The following is a 16,316-nucleotide window of genomic DNA, read 5'->3' on the forward strand; positions in this document are numbered from 1 at the left end:
GTGTGGGTCCCTTATTTCTCGGGTTGGCCAATCTGGGCCCAAGGATTTAAGAAATGGATTTTAATCTTGGCGTGTGTATGGACCAGATGCTCTGCCCTCCGACACTTCCCTTTCATTGATTGGTCCCTCACGGTAACGTCCCTTGACGGGAAATGGATCTCCTTTAGATTCCTTCCATCAAATCCTCTTATCAACTAATTCGAGTCTTTAAAATTTGATCCAACGATTATAAATAGGAACCTACTTTAAAGTTATAATAACTTTAATCGTTGGATCAAATTTCAAGAATCTGAATTAATTGATATAAATGATTTGGTGGAAGAGATCCGAACCCCTGACGGTAACGTTTAAGTATCCTACTGTACGTAAATTTGACTCCCTGTCACCGTTAGTTTAGTTCTCTCGCTTCCCTTGCAAACAATATTTATCGTCATGGTCTATACAAAAATATAAACAATTGTCAATTACTCGTGATAAAAAAGAATGTTGGGTGAAAATTAATAAAAAGAAATATGAACCATTGTCCAGTGCTGATGGTAAAAACATAAGAGAATGTTGGGTGGAAATTAGTCGAACTTTCGTTGTGTGTATATATATGCTCTACCGCTAAGGTTATCTAGTTTTCTTGCAAGGAGAATATTGTCATTAAACTATTATTAGTAAAGTCAGAAGATTTAGGAACTTAAACTTAATTAAACATGTTACATGCAAATGGATGCGTTTAATTTTATCAAGTTATAATTTTTTTTTTCATTAAATTTGATTGCTAACCTTTCACATTTTGTTGCCACATATAAAATAGGAAATAAGATTAACGTACGTACCAAATTGTGGTTGCATGGTGAACGTCTCATGTGTTATTAGCAAACGCTAATTAAGATTTGAGAATGTTAATTGTGTTTGGTTTGCGCTTTTTTTTTTATTATTATTTTTTCATTGTTTACAAACGATATTATCTACACTAATGGGAAGGATGTGAGCTTCGTCTCACAATAGACTAGTAATAATGTGGTTCAAATTCACTTTACCACTGGACCGTATTGATAAGTGGCTAGTTTGCATTTTAATTGTTAGGAATAGGTTTTTGATATTTCTTAATAATATTAGGAGTGGGTATAGCATACTTCTTTAAACAGATTTATAAGTTAAGAGTCCAAAACTCTTACCCTAAATGAGTAATCTTCGTGTTTAAAACTCATAACTAATCAATTATTGAAGCAGGTTTATGATTGGATCCCCATTTGCTTTTGATTTAATTAATTTGACTTAAAAAGTGAACTGTTTGTTAGCAACCCAACATGTTCATCATGCTGTATAACGCGTTTTAGGAAGAGCATCCAAGTGCCTTGCATGTCTACTTTCAATTAAGCTGAACTAAAGTTGTAGTTGATTAGTATTGCGCAACAATATTATTTCTTTTCATTTGTAAGTAGAATATTTTAGGTTTGACTTATGTAAACGACGAGCTTGAAATTAATTTGTTATGCTGACTTATTATGTTGCTTATTTCAAATCACCCACCATTTTATGTAAAATGTTATTGTAATATCAAATATTCTTTGCTATCCCTAAGAGTACCAGTAAATTGTTGGTTCGACTTGGGTTGTCGATTTTTCGTCTATGTGGAATGGGGATTTCTGCTCAGGTGAGTGTGTTTGATCATGTTGCTCAACTACTATTTTGTGATCTTCAATTAGAGAATTGTAATCTAATTGAACTGTTTTTTTTTTTTTTTTTTTTTTTTTTTTTGGGAAATTGATCAAAATATTAACCAAAGAAACTCACACAGGGCAGAAAGCCAACAAAGGCAAACAAACAGATCAAGTAACTAGGATAGAGACATGGGGTACAAACAGACACACAAGACCTTGGAGTCAACCCTATATCTCAACATCAAAAGACTAGTTCGGCAAGCAGGGAAGGTTGTCATTGTTGAGAATGCCCACAAGTGAAGATGGGGGTCTTTCGACCCAAACGATATCGCACATCTCCGCCCCAGAATGAGACGCCATATAGTCTGCCTCACAGTTTGCTGATCTTGGGATCCAAGACCAGTCGCAAGCATGGAAGGAATTCCTCAACGCACGAATGCAGGATAGGATGAGGAATGCCTCCCAGTTGCAATCATCAATTTGGCCATTGAGGTAAGACACCACCTCTAACGAGTCAGATTCGATGATAATATCAGAGAAACCCCGCTGCAAGGCCAACATGCACCCCACGAGGACCGCCGAGGCTTTTGCCGAACACACATTTGGGGCCCAAACCTCCTTGCGACTGATCGCAATGCAGCAACCCTCTGAGTTTCTTACTACAATACCTGCAAATCCACTGGTCCGACCACCCACAAGGCCCTCCATCCACGATGTGTCAACATTAATCTTTAGCTTATTCACGGGATGAGGAGTCCAATTAGATGGCGAACACGGAGACCTTTTGCAAGGTAGGAGAAGAAGGGCCAACTTGGAGCTTGCATCCAAGAAGGAGGCAATTGCAACTCCCGTTGCATGGATAGTTTGAGAAGGGGATAGGGTTATGTTGTTGAACACCCCATTACAGCGAGCCTTCTAAATGTTCCAGCATGTAAAAGCAATTATGGACAGAGATTTCATCCGTTCCTCCACAGAGCCAAGATCCAAACCCAAAAAACCCATAAGCCAGGCCTGCAGAGATGTTATGGACCCCCGATCCACACGATAGCATAACGGCCCACCAAACCAAACCCTTTTAACGCATGGGAAAATTAACAGAAGGTGTTCTATTAACTTTTCATGGGATAGCAAGCCCCTTTCTAAGGGCCTTCCATATAAAATTTTGAATTTTGGGGAGGGGGGGACCTTCATACTCCATATACATTTCCACACCCTTGATTCAACAACATTAGCTGCCAATGGAAGATAAGACCGAGCTCTAGCATTACGATCATGCAGCCACCTGTAGCCAAACTTGACCGAGTACCTACCTCTACGATCAGCAGCCCACACGAGCATGTCACACTTAGTGGGGTCACCAATAAGTGTATCCAGAATGGTTGCATGCTCCTTCAGAGATAGTAGCTTAATAATAAGATACACATATTGGTGACCCCACTAGATGTGACAGGCTCGTGTGGGCTGCTGAAGTCCCCAACAATTGAAGAAACAACAAGTGTGTCATCTGTTGAAGTCCCCAAGAAATGAGCGAGGTGCCCCGTTGGTAAGGTAGGAATCCATTTATCCACCCACACCTTAGTTTGTGCCTCGCCCATAATTTGCCAATAAGAACTTTGGAGCAACAAGTCTCAGCCTGCAATGATACTTGACCAGGCCCACGAAGCCCTCCCACCTCTCTTGGCCTCCCCAAAAGACCCATTAGGAAAGTACCAGCCCTTAATAACTCTAGCCCAAAGAGAATTAGGCTCATGGATTAGACGCCAACACTGTTTGCCAAAAAGGGCCAGGTTAAATTCTTTCAAATTTCGAAAGCCCAAACCTCCATCAATCTTAGCCTTACCCATAGTTTCCCAGCTAACCCAATGAATCTGCCACTCCCTATCTTTTTGACCCCACCAGAACCTTGCAATAGCGGCATTAATATCATTGCATATAGAGTCCGGAAAGAGGAAAACATTCATTGGTTAGGCAGGGACGGCATGGGCTACCGATTTAATAAGAACCTCCACATGGCAAACACTCATAGCAACCCTCTGAGTTTCTTACTACAATACCTTCTTTCTTCCCTCATTTCCTTCCTTTTTCTCCCATTGATTCGTCCGTGTCCCTCCATTTTCTCCCCTTTCTTTTCCATCACAGCCATCCATTTCTTTATTCATTTTCATCTCAACCACACACGTGGCAAAGCTTTTGTTCTAGAAAATCTGGATTCTTCTAAATGAGGATTATAAAAATGTCCCTAACTTTAAACGTTAATAACTCTTTCGTTATAACTTCATTTCACGAACGGTTTGCAACTACGTGTTCGTGAGATCGAGCTCTATTCAAATATATAAATTGTGACCTTGAATGGTCTACGGATTTTAAATAATTAACTTACAAACTCCAAACTTCGTAACCAGTTTAATTTAAAACTGATCACAAATAAATTAATATAATTTCTTGAAAAGTAATAATATAAAATCTCACCAATACAAATACGTAAATTATAATAATTTTTAGTAACAAAATTTTATAATTCCTCAATTAAATTTTCATAACCATAAATCGATTTATTTTCAATTTTCTCCACATATTCATAATTATGAATATTCTATTTCATATATTAAAATTTTTAGAGTATTACATGCATGGCTGAACACATAGACAACTTAAGACCATTACAAGTCTTAAGTCAACTTAATGTAGAGTACATTAAGTGCTTGGCGTAGAGTACATGGAGTGCTTGGCGTAGAGTACATGCATGGCTGAACACATAGACAACTTAATTCGCAGTGAAAAACACTTGGTGTTGTAAACAAGAATGGTTGAGGCAACTATTAAGCGACCTAGACAAGTGGAGTCAGTAGTTAATGCTTGACATCAATATTGAGGCATGCACAGACTCGATAGCCATCATTTCCAATAGTTTGTTAGGTCGCTTTGTTTCATGTGCTCGCCATGATTAGTCTTGGTGACATGTTTGCTTGAAGTAGTGGAGCGTGCACCCAATCCAATCCATCGATTGTGGTTTGGAAAATGACATGTGCCCTACGATCTTTGTTCCTCAAACGATACTTGGCTCATGAACAAGTCTTTTTTGAAATCACACATAAAAGCCCTTTCCTTTCTTTCTTTTTCTCTTTCTCTTTCTGCTCTCAATCTCTAACTAGAACTTTTGTCATTTTTTCTTTCTCGATTTTCTTCCTAAAATTCCCAGAATTTTTCTTCATTCATCCAAAATTTTCTACCCTTAATCAGATTCGATTGAATCTCCAAACTCCAAAGCCTTGACTATTTCCAAATCTCCACCCAAAACTGTCATCGTCTCAAGCAACTATAAGTGCATCTCTCTCATGACACATATAATGGGGGATGAAGCGGCACTTCAAAGGTTCATAGAGGCGCACAAGGAAGTTCTGGGTGGTTGAAGCATTCGATTAGAGCGTTAGGGCTCTAGTATTTACGACAAACTGCCAGAATCAGAAATTTCGGAGCAATCTTACATTAGGATTCACCAATGGTACTTGAGCCTTGGGTTGAAGTTCCTAATAAACGGGTTTGTGAATAAGGTTTTGATTCACTACAACCTTGCCCCGTTAATCTTATGCCAATTGCATATAAGGTCCTGAGTGGGTTTAAGAGACTCAAATCAATTTTACAAAACTAGCATAGGACTCTTATAATTTCGAGCTTTGTACTTCCTTAAGCCGATCCTTGCGAGCTCTAGGTATTTCTTCTAGAGTCATACTGTGGGCAAATGGAATCGTTATTGGGTCAAGAATTTTCCCACTAAGGACAAGCATTATGATTTGAATATCTTGGTGGTTTTTAGGGCATGGGAAAAAGATATCCCTGGCCATCGAGTTGACCCTAACTAAGTCAGTAACCATTCAAGATCCGGTAGATAAAGTTAGAGTCATTTGGCCTCACCTTATTGATAAGGCATATTTAGTGATCCAAAGGTGCACAATGATTGGCAATGTATAGTCCACCTTGTAGGGATAGGCTCGGCGATTTGGTGGAGGTGACTAAGAAGTATTCTGAGGTAGAAGTGTCGGAGATGATCAGGGACTACTCTCGAGTGAAAACAATAAAACCTTTTGAGCCCAAGACAGGCAAAAGGAAAAGTCTGTGCCAGTAAATTGTAGGGTGGAAAAGAAGAAGGCCATATTGAAGATGGTGAAAATTTTCAAAGTTGCTAATGTTTTTGAGATATCAATGAAGTTAAAGTCAATTAAGCATGTTGAGAGACTTGAGCAAGTGGTTTCTACAACTAATGAAGTCAAGGCTCAGGATGAGCTTACAGAGAAGGAAAGACCCATCATCAAGAAGAGGATTCGTCATTGAAGTGCTAGTTGAGTAGTGACTGCGGAAGTTGAGCTCGAGGCTAAGAAGCCATTTGTAGCGGAGACGAAGGGACTTCAGCGTGGTTCCACTCCACCTTCACAAAAAAAAAAATGGATGTGGCGGACTTCGCAGAAGCTGCTAAAGATACTTCTAGAGATACAACCAAGGGTAATGTTAAAGATGTTCTGAATGATGTTAAGAGTGTTGATGTAGATGTAGATGGTGCTAAGAAAGATGTTGTGGATAGTGTTGAGGGTGGCATCGGTAGAATGGTTAAAGATGATGCCCCGTTAGAGCATAAAGGGATATAAATGGTCAAAGAGGACGAACAAATTGAGGAACCAACCAGAGAATCCCAAATTTGTGAATATAGCACAGAGTATTTTGGAGGTATCCACTTTGTGCCCCGCCAACATGCCTAACGACGAAGTTCATTGTTGTCACGCTACACTTGGAAAGGCTCCGAATTTGGTCTTGGAGCCCATTTTTGGAAAAAAAACGTGTTGGCAGTGGACGCGAGTGGGCTGGACAACTTCACATTGCCTTTACAGTGATTAAGGTAGCCTACCTTCCTGGAGATCGAGCTTTAGCAAGGGATTAGAGGACCTACCTTTCTTGGGCTACATGGGCCGTTACTTGGTAAGAGTGTGTGTCTGACAACTTTCCTGTGAAAGTTCCTAGAATCAAAGTGCCTTGGCTTGTCTTAAATTTGCAGGGAAATCTGTTCACTAAAGCAGAAAATGAGGAACTACGGAGCAAGATTCGGGAGTTGAAACAAACTATCGCTAAGCTTGAGAAAAATAATTCCTCCCTTACTGCCGAACAAGATCGCATTGGCAATGCCCTCTTGGCTAAGGAGTCTCGAGTTTGAGTGCTGGAGGCTCGCCTTGGGCATATCTAAGTTCAAAGCAAAGGTTGGGAATCGAAGGTGAGCTCGTTTGACTCCGTTCCAGATGGAAGAATCAAAGTCGGATTCATGAAAAAGAGATGGAGTTGCTTGCTTCTACGAAGAGGATGAGAGAGTTGGAGAGTCTAGGTGTTACAAATCTAATTTAAAATGGAACAATGATTCTAAAGGTTATGAATATATAAGAGGAAAAGTACTTATGAGAGCCTTCATAGGTTAGATACATTGCTAGGAGGAAGGTTGTTCCAACAATTTTTGGTAGATTATTATGCAACACTTTGAGAAGATCAATTGGATTACATTAGAAAAAAGATAAAAAAAAAATAAAATTGAGAAGTGAGGTTTATAAAAGTATATATGACACAATTTCAAGGGGAGCTAATGATGCCAATAATGTAGGATAAAAAGAGATATTTCCTAGCTCATATATTGGACGCCCTACATAAATTACCAATGTGATCGCTCCGCCTCCCACTAGGTTCAGAAAATCAAAAACAAAGATGACATGTTATAAGACTACCGTAAAGTGTGTATTATAGTGTGAAAATGTACCGCTAAGTTCAAAGTTTTGTTATTAATAGTAAAAAGCTTGAGCTAGGTGACACACCCCGACCGAGATCAGGGCGTGCTGGCTGCCACGCGGAGGTGACGTAACCATGTGCACGTGCGGAAGCTAATCAAAATAGTAATACAAATAGTACGAATAAATAAAAACTAGCATACAAAGTAATAAAAACAAGTGCTAGTGTAAGTGAGACACAAGTTCAGAGCGTAAGCTTACAGCAGTCCAAAAGAAAATGATACGACAATAGTACACCCGAAGGTGACCCTACGTTGGTGAGCGTCTGTCAGAAGTGCCGGGAAAGCCCTCTGGGAAACCACCGAACCTGCTAAACGACTAGAACTTGGAGGGGCGCAAAACAAAAGCGTGAGTGGGCAAAAACAAAGCTTTTCGAAAACCATTTCATAAACAAGATTCTAACCCCTCGCCGTAAAACCTGTATACTTCCCAGAAAATAAACATATATACGTATATACAGATATGCCAATCATGCTCAAGAATATGCCATGTCGGAACCTCAGAATGAAATGCAAGTGCTCAGGTAAAAAAATCATATCAATAACATATAATCTGGCAGCTGGAGTCACCTAACGTGACCTGTACGGCTGCATGTAGAGCTCAAATCTCAATATCAATACTAAACCTGCCCATGAGTCGGAACCACCTAAAGTGGTCTGTACGACAGGCCTGGGTGTAAAACATATAAACGCTCTAGTGCTACGATCACGTGAAGGCTGTGCGAATAATCGCGGGTCACCTACGAGTCGGAACCACCTAATGTGGTCTGTACGACAGGATTGTGCACCTAACTTGGATCCAAGCTGAGCGTGTGGTGCGGGAGGTGAACATCACGTGAAGGAATGTGCCCTACACTGGGCGGGAGCACTAACACCGGGGGTGCAGGTTATGAGCTCTCTAAGCATCTCAAACCACTACTGAAATATAAACATGAATAACACTTACCTGGCACTTACCTGTGCGTCCACAGCACCCAATATGCATATGTATATATATATGCAACTAATAATGTACTAACAATGTACAACCAACGATAATATAATGCATGGCATATGGCAAACAATAATTCAAATCAATTTTTGGGAAAATATAAGTATATAGGTATATACGGAAAACCAAAAGCCCACTCACTGGTAAGTGGAAGGGTCGTAGCCCCCTGCCTCGAGTGACCACGCTCGTCCTCGGGATACGAATCACCTATATGCGAAACAACTACAAAAACGTTAATTTTAAAGCACATAACCTACCTTTCGTAATAACTTCTCATACATTGCTCAAATTGGACAAATGAATATACCAACGTGCTCTACACAACCTCAGGATCACACCCAAATTTTTAGAAAAATTTTCCACCGCCGCACGCACCCCCACGCGCCGGCCAAGGCACAGCCACACGCGCCGGCCACGCGCAGGCACGTGCCTGGCACGCTGACGGCGTCAACTGACGCCGTAAGGAATATTCCGTCAGTTCTAACGGATTCCGTTAACGGCGTCAGGAATATTCCGTCAGACTTGACGAAATATTCCGTCTCCTTCTCCGGCGAGCCTCCGACACCGTCACCGGCGCCGGAAAATCGCGAAAACTTTAAACTTCGAAATCTCATCCGTTTTTCATCCCAATTTCATAATTTTGGCACCAAAATGAAGCCTAGGACTAGGGGAACACAACCATACAACTTTTAAGGGTTAAAAACCATGGAATCTCACCTGCAAAATCGATCCAACTCCGGCCAACTTCGAACCCAACGATCCCGACGTCCAATTCCTTCAAACGAACTACTCCGAGTCTCCTTGGGACTCCACCAAGCTACCTACAAGCTTCATTTTCCTTAAAACGTGAGAAATCACGTTTGCATGAATAGTACCCAAATCGGACATCGTCGAATCGACGTGAAAACGATGGAGTTCTCACCTGAAAATGGTACAATTGGACTCCCACGAGCCTCACGAGCTCGAATGTGTACTCAGTTCCTTCGATCTGTGGAGATTTAGTGTGCTTATGTGTGTGTTCGTACGGTTTCGAAGAAAAGGGAAGGAATGGGGCTCGGGACAATCACAGGGAAAGAGACAGAGGGTTAGGGAGAGTGAGAGTGTGAGTGTGTGGCCCAACACATGCCAACACCACACAAAACAACCAATAAACGTAAAAGAAGCGAACTAGGGGCAAAGTAGTCTTTTCACACGTACGTTTTTGATATTTTCGGGACGGGCTGTCACACTAGGTATTCAGCTTGAATTTTTTTTTTAAGCTTAATGGAGCTCAACTCGTTGAAGCTTGACTCGTATAGAAAGTAAACCAAGCCTAATTTGATCTCAAAAAATATTAAACAAGCCAATCTTAAATATTGATATATGATTTGGCCCGACTCATTTATGGACGATATAAGTGAGTCCACAATTGTGTTTTTTTTTCCCAATGTACAGTATACTTTGGGTCTACTCACGTCTCTTTATCTACTTGATTGTAATTAAGATTACTCAATGAAAGACCTCGTGCAATTATAAATGTTGTTTATCAAACTCAAACAATATGGTTTTGGTAGTATAAATATAAACACGTAAAAAATATAAATAAATAAAAATAAAAAAAAAGAGTAACAACCCTATTTTATTGTAACTTGGGAAAGTTGCTCTAAAATGGGAGAAAGGTAATTCGTATGATATGATGATTTAAACCACTGACTTAAGTATACTGTCGGTGTAAATCTACTCCAAAAAATATAAAAAAAGAAAAAAAAAACTAATAAAATTACAAAGAATTACATGATTAAAAAAAAAAAAAAAAAGATATAGTAATTTGTCTTTTTGGTTTGCCACCGATGGAATTAATTTCCGTTTGTTGGTTGATTGATTTGGTATGGTCCTGCGGCATGAAAACGAAGACACCAAAGCATGATCTTGGAGCAGTCTTCTGGTGGGATTCCTTTCAGTTTTGTTTCGTCTTCAAGAACCACTTGCTTGACAAATTTGATCGTCTGTTGCCAAAACAGCAATTATTAAACTCAAGAAATATATAAACATATTTTTAAACGCCTGTGTTTGTCTGTACTAATGTATAGGCGTCACTAATAAACATATATTCAAAAGCAAAACAAGCAACCACTTGCTTTTATAATTCAAATAAAAATTGAAAGAGAGTTACCTAAATATAGATATGATTAGTTTTGATATCGTATCAATTCAATAATCTTATTATCTTTGTAATTTCGGGCATGGTTTTATTTTTATTAAATTTGAATCAAGACGTTACCTTTACAAACATGATTCTATATATTTAGCAGTCATAACTTAAACATTGACGTCAAACTATATGATAGGAGAAAATTTATGTACCTGATAGGAGCTTTGAAGAGATGAAGTGCGCCCCCATCTCTCAGGGTCCCAAAGAATTGAACTATTGAAAGCAAAACTTGAGATATGAATGGGAGGCCTAGTCTCAGTTTCATTGTTCATTTGCTTCAAATGCCATCCTATGACTTGTGAAGAATCACATACAGGTCCTTTAATGATCACCTTCTTTCTGTTTGCTTCAAGTAGTGCCATTGGCCATGTCCCAAAAACCCTGCAAATTAATATACAATTGAAGCATGCATGTTTAATTAATAACACACACAAAAAGCAGTAGAAACAAATACTACTTTACAGAAGATTCTCCTTCAATAGATTTCTGTTTAGATATTACAAGAATGTATCCATTTATGTATAGTAATATAAAAATCATAGTAAATTATATGTAGTGGTTTTTATTCAGAAATTTCGAATGAAAAACTATACTTATATAACAGTCAAACCACACACGTAAACATGTATCAATTATTGATGCACGTATATCCCACTGCGAGATCTATGGTTGGTTTCAAACCTCAGAATTAGGAATAAGAATAGTGAGAAACTAGACACATGCACATTAGAATATGGGTGGTGCTATCCACACATGTTTTTTTTTTTTTTTTTTTTTTTTTACCTTTTACACACCTTTATTAATTGGGGCTTTTGGATTTAGGTCCAAAAACATAGATTGTTTTTGGGACTGAGTCCAGTTATCCAATTACATATTTTGATATCAATTTTGCCCCTTCAGATAAAAATATTTAAATTCTTTAATTTTTTATCATTTATTCAGTTTTTAAATTTTGAATATTTAAATACTCAAACTAAAATATTATCTAGTAACTACCGACTATTTATGAAGAAAACAAAACCGATATAATTTAGTAATTACCTACCTATTATATAGGAAGAAAAATGCTTTATACCTACAAAGTAGATATAATCTACCTGCAAAACAAAAATAAACTACCTATTGTATTGGAAGAAAAATGCTGGGAACCTATAAAAATATAAATATGATATAATATACCTTCATTAAATGAACGAATTTGGAGGGAAGAACACAAAAATATCAGAAAAGAGGAGACAAAAAAGAGGAGGATTGATAGAGGGAATTGTTTGGAAGAAGGAAAAAAGGAGGGATGAAATGGATTGGGGGTTGAGGTTATTATATGGCTATAACTAATCCTACAATTAAGGGATTAGTTAAACAACAAATAATCCTATAATTAAGAAATTTTGTGTATTTGCAACAATTCGTAAGCTTAAGGGGTAAATATGGTACAAACCACAAATAAACATACATAGAATCTCAATTATTGGACCTATTTCTGTGACATCCCACATCGCCCAGGGGAGTGATCCTTAAATGTATATTCCCATCCCTACTTAGCACGAGGCCTTTTGGGAGCTCACTGGCTTCGGGTTCCGTAGGAACTCCGAAGTTAAGCGAGAAGGGGGCTAGAGCAATCCCATGATGGGTGACCCACTGGGAAGTTGCTTGTGAGTTCCCAAAAACAAAACCGTGAGGGAATGGTAAGCCCAAAGCAGACAATATCGTGCTACGGTGGTGGAGCGGGCCCGGGAAGTGATCCGCCCCGGGCCGGGATGTGACAATTTCAATGAAGTGGACTAATTCTACTAATGACTCACAAAATTGGATCTATATTAAGTTATCTCTTATTAATTTATGTTCTTTGATCCTCTTCAGTTCATTTGATCCGACGACTAAAAATTTAGAAATGTGTGTTGATAGCACCACCCTAGAATATAAGTTCAACAAAATTCACTAATCACAACCTTTTTAGTCCTAATAAGGGACACTTCTTCTTTTCCCCTTCCGGCAATCACAAGTTTCTTAGACACCACTCGAACTTCGAAACCTCCATCCCTTCAGATAAAGAACCATAAGTTCTTGCGTTCAAAGAAAGAAAGAAAATTTTTGAAATTTTCAAGATTTCAAGATCCATTTCTAACAACATAATACTAGGCAAAATTAATAATACAACATAATATTCGAAGTAAAATTTTTAATCGAATGAGAAAAATAAGGAATTAAGGAACATTGACGTACTCAATTTCTCTGAGCTGGTCGAAGAAGCCAAGATCGTAAACATTAGAAAGCCCGGCAAAGTGAACAATCCCACTAATCCTGTGCTTCTCAATGTGCTTAAGAGCAATGTTCCTCTGGCGATCCCTTTCAGCTTCTGCGTCTGTGAAATTCTTTCTCGAAACCAAATGCCTGTACATAATCCCCGTTCCCCTCAGCAATTCAGACACTTCATTCGTCTCCGTTTTCGGCGCCACCACAACCCAAAGCAACGGCTGAGGAACCAACCTTAAAGTATTGGCCAGTCTTCTCAAAAACACACTTTTAAACTTAATGTCTTTCGTGCTTGTTGCTGTTGCAGTGACTATGATTATGAACCTTCTCGGTGTCATCACCTCGGGTTCTTTCTCTTCTTCCACTTCTTCATGTTGTGACATGAACCTCGTGTTTTCGGAGTACTTTTTATGCCTTGCAGGTTCTGCTGCTGCCGCCATTGACACATTCTGTGCCTCTGTAGCTATCAAACTTCTATTAATAGCATCCGGTACTTCTTGCGGTGGTTCTACTGACTGCAACGGAAAGTGCTGTGGTTTATTGGAGGAAACCACGGCAGCGGTTCTAGCGGAAAGTGAAGCCTTACCCGTTGGAGCAAAGCCTGAGAAGAACCCCATAACAAAACACAAAGCAAAATGGACCGCTGCTTTCTTCCATAATTGAGCCCTCTTCTTTGTTCTTTCTGTGGTCCCCATTTCTTTGAAAAAGCTATTAAATTTGGTATTAGGGTTACTGAGTTTCGGTGGGTTTTGGTCAGTATAATATATGATGTCGGAATCTATGTGTAAAATTTTATATCAGTTTTGTTTTTACGAACAAAAGGAGTAAATTTCTTATAAAAAAAGAGAAGGAGCTAGCTAACTTGGTTATGAATGGTACTGGCAAACTCAAAAGCGCATTTGTTTTTGTTTTGAGGTGTTTCTTTAGGTGAGGAATTTGCTTTTTTAGGTTGTTGCTTCAAGTAAAAACGAGTTGGAAAGAAATCGGAAACTTTAGTTGCTGTCTTTGCACCAAATTGTTGTTGGGATAGAAACCCATCAACTAATTGGCATCAAAATTCAACCGATTGCCAGGGTTTGTTTTGTAATTTGGAGTCAACCAAATTATATATAAAGAAAGGAACAAAAAAAAAAAAAAAAAGAACAGAGAACATGAAAGGGGATCAAAGGGCAAGAATTTTCAGCCATTTAAATAAGGATAAATACACTCAAATAGAACTTGTTTAAATTTTACTTAAAGATAGAATTGGTGGGTAAGTTATCTCCACTGCTTAATTAAAGATTGTAATCGGTTTTATTTGTGTACGTATTGTGGAGACATAAATTAATCACTTCAAATTGGAGGAGGACGCACAGACAATATGCTCACTATGACGGTTTTTACCTTGACGTCAGGAGTAGACCACATACTTACCTAAGGGAATAGGACATAGTCTGGCCTAAGGTAGTTGGGCTTTTATGGCACTAATGCACCATGGAGTTTCCGGGCCACCCATGGTGTGGGCCATGGGCTTTACGGGTTGCCCATGACATATATTATAAGCTCACCAACTCTCCACTGTCTCTTCTTAGATGTCTGGAAATTGCACTTTTACCAACAGGGATTGCCTAGTATGTTCTACTACTTTTTTGACTTAGGCATTGGAAGATTGTTGGCGGACACCCTCCCTTTTTTAAGGGTGTTTGTCAATTAGGCTAATGGTGTTTGTTCTCTTATAAGTAGATTTTCTTCAAATTAGCCATGTACAAAATTTGCATCCACAAGTATTTCTAACGTAATTGTGTTATTTTCATCCTACTTTATTCTATTTGATGATCATCAACACAAAGGCACACTACTACGTACTTTAGCATTCTGTTAATGAAATAAAGATACATGAACAACAATTTACACATGTTTGTTTCATTAGCATGAAATGCCACAATAAAACTGTAATTCATTCTATACAAGTCTTTCTTCCGCAAGATTAACAAGAACATGTTGTACACACATAACAGCCAAAATAAACGTGATGTTATGAGTCGTAAGAATTTTGAGTTTCACCATAATGTTCAAAAATCATATGTAAAGCTGATGATTGTTGAATGAAAGCAAAACTCAATTGCTCAAGGGCCTCTTATTAAGCTTAAAATTAGATATGAAAATTCTACCACGTACCCCGTTCCTGATACTTGAAGGAGCCATTAAACTGACACATCATCTCATTCCTTATATTTTGGTCCAAGGCAACAAACATTGATGTCACCACACATTGAGTACCATTGAAAAGGCTTCAAACTGGAAATTTTTTTTTTTTTTTTTGGTGGTTAATAAACTTTTGGAATATATATTTAAAATTTGAAAGAGTGAATGTTTTTCTGAGTGAGATTTAAATTAAATTTTAGAAGGCATAAGTCATATTCCGGTTTGGGCCCCCATCACATCCCGGGTTTGACTTTACTATAGCATGATATTGTCCGCTTTGGGTCCCTACCACACCCTCACGGTTTTGTTTCTGGGAACTCACACGAGAACTTCTTAGTGGGTTACCCATCCTGGGAATGCTCTCGCCCAAACTCGCTTAACTTCGAAGTTCCGATGGAACCCGAAGCCGGTGAGCTTCCAAAAGGCCTCGTGCTAAGTAGATATGAGAATATACATATAAGGCTTACAAAATTCACTCATCTGGGCGATGTGGGATGTTACACATAGATGTAATTAATTTTTTATTTAAATATTTTTAATGAGAAGGTGTTGATAATCAGTCTCACATTGATAGGAGGAGATACCTTGTATGAACAATTAAGAGTAAGTTAGGTTACTCTCCATATTGCTAATTTATTTTGTTGTAGAACGTCAACTTTCTTCAAAAGGGCTTCACAAAACTAATTTTTAGTGAAAAGCACTTAATTAAATTTTGTTAAATAATAAGGCCAAAAACAACGGGTGATTGCAATATCATAAATAAGTTAAAATTAATTTGGAGGTAATGACAGCATCATAAATAAGTTGAAGTTTAGAACAATGACAATATTATAAACAAGTTGAAATTTGATGACAGTTATTTATTCATAACTAATTGTTTCTTAAGAAACAGTCATCAGTGCCACAAAACTTCAGAAAATGACAATAGCAACCGTCTATTATCATTATTATTAATAAAAGTTCATCAAGAGTTTTCATTAAAAATTAGTTTTGTGATGAGGCCATTTTCATTAGTTTTCTCTTAGGAGTGGTCAATTTTAGCTTAAAATTATTTGGTTCTCCATTTTTTCTACCAAAAAATCGAACAGGACCATATATGATGAATCTAACACCAGAATCCTGGCCTCCTCATCTCTCTCAGCCTCCCTCCTACATCTCATCTCTCTTAGTCCTTGCAACCTCCGCTCACGCCTATAACGCCATCCACTTTCTTTTGTACTTGAGATCAAA

At 38.3% G+C, this 16,316-nt stretch overlaps 1 protein-coding gene across 1 annotated transcript; it reads right to left on the reverse strand.

Moving 5' to 3' along the window:
* Positions 1-10,293: 10,293 nt before the first annotated feature.
* On the reverse strand, positions 10,294-13,597 carry LOC137744357 (beta-1,4-xylosyltransferase IRX9-like). Its single transcript, XM_068484190.1, has 3 exons — positions 12,873-13,597; positions 10,802-11,030; positions 10,294-10,443 (listed from the first exon to the last, which is right to left on the reverse strand). Exons 1-3 carry the CDS (start codon positions 13,595-13,597, stop codon positions 10,294-10,296), a joined length of 1,104 nt encoding a protein of 367 aa, XP_068340291.1.
* Between the last annotated feature and the right edge of the window lie 2,719 nt (positions 13,598-16,316).

The sequence above is a fragment of the Pyrus communis genome, chromosome 9 (genome assembly GCF_963583255.1).
Source record: "Pyrus communis chromosome 9, drPyrComm1.1, whole genome shotgun sequence".
Lineage (NCBI taxonomy): Eukaryota > Viridiplantae > Streptophyta > Magnoliopsida > Rosales > Rosaceae > Pyrus > Pyrus communis.

What these genes read in the sequence shown, in the direction of transcription:
- LOC137744357 (XM_068484190.1), bottom strand. Translation starts at nt 13,597, where the DNA reads ATGGGGACCACAGAAAGAACAAAGAAGAGGGCTCAATTATGGAAGAAA. An exon ending in GACCAGCTCAGAGAAATTGA is followed by an intron (nt 11,031 to 12,872) that starts GTACGTCAATGT and finishes ATTAATTTGCAG; the next exon opens with GGTTTTTGGGACATGGCCAA. An exon ending in CTCTTCAAAGCTCCTATCAG is followed by an intron (nt 10,444 to 10,801) that starts GTACATAAATTT and finishes TTTTGGCAACAG; the next exon opens with ACGATCAAATTTGTCAAGCA.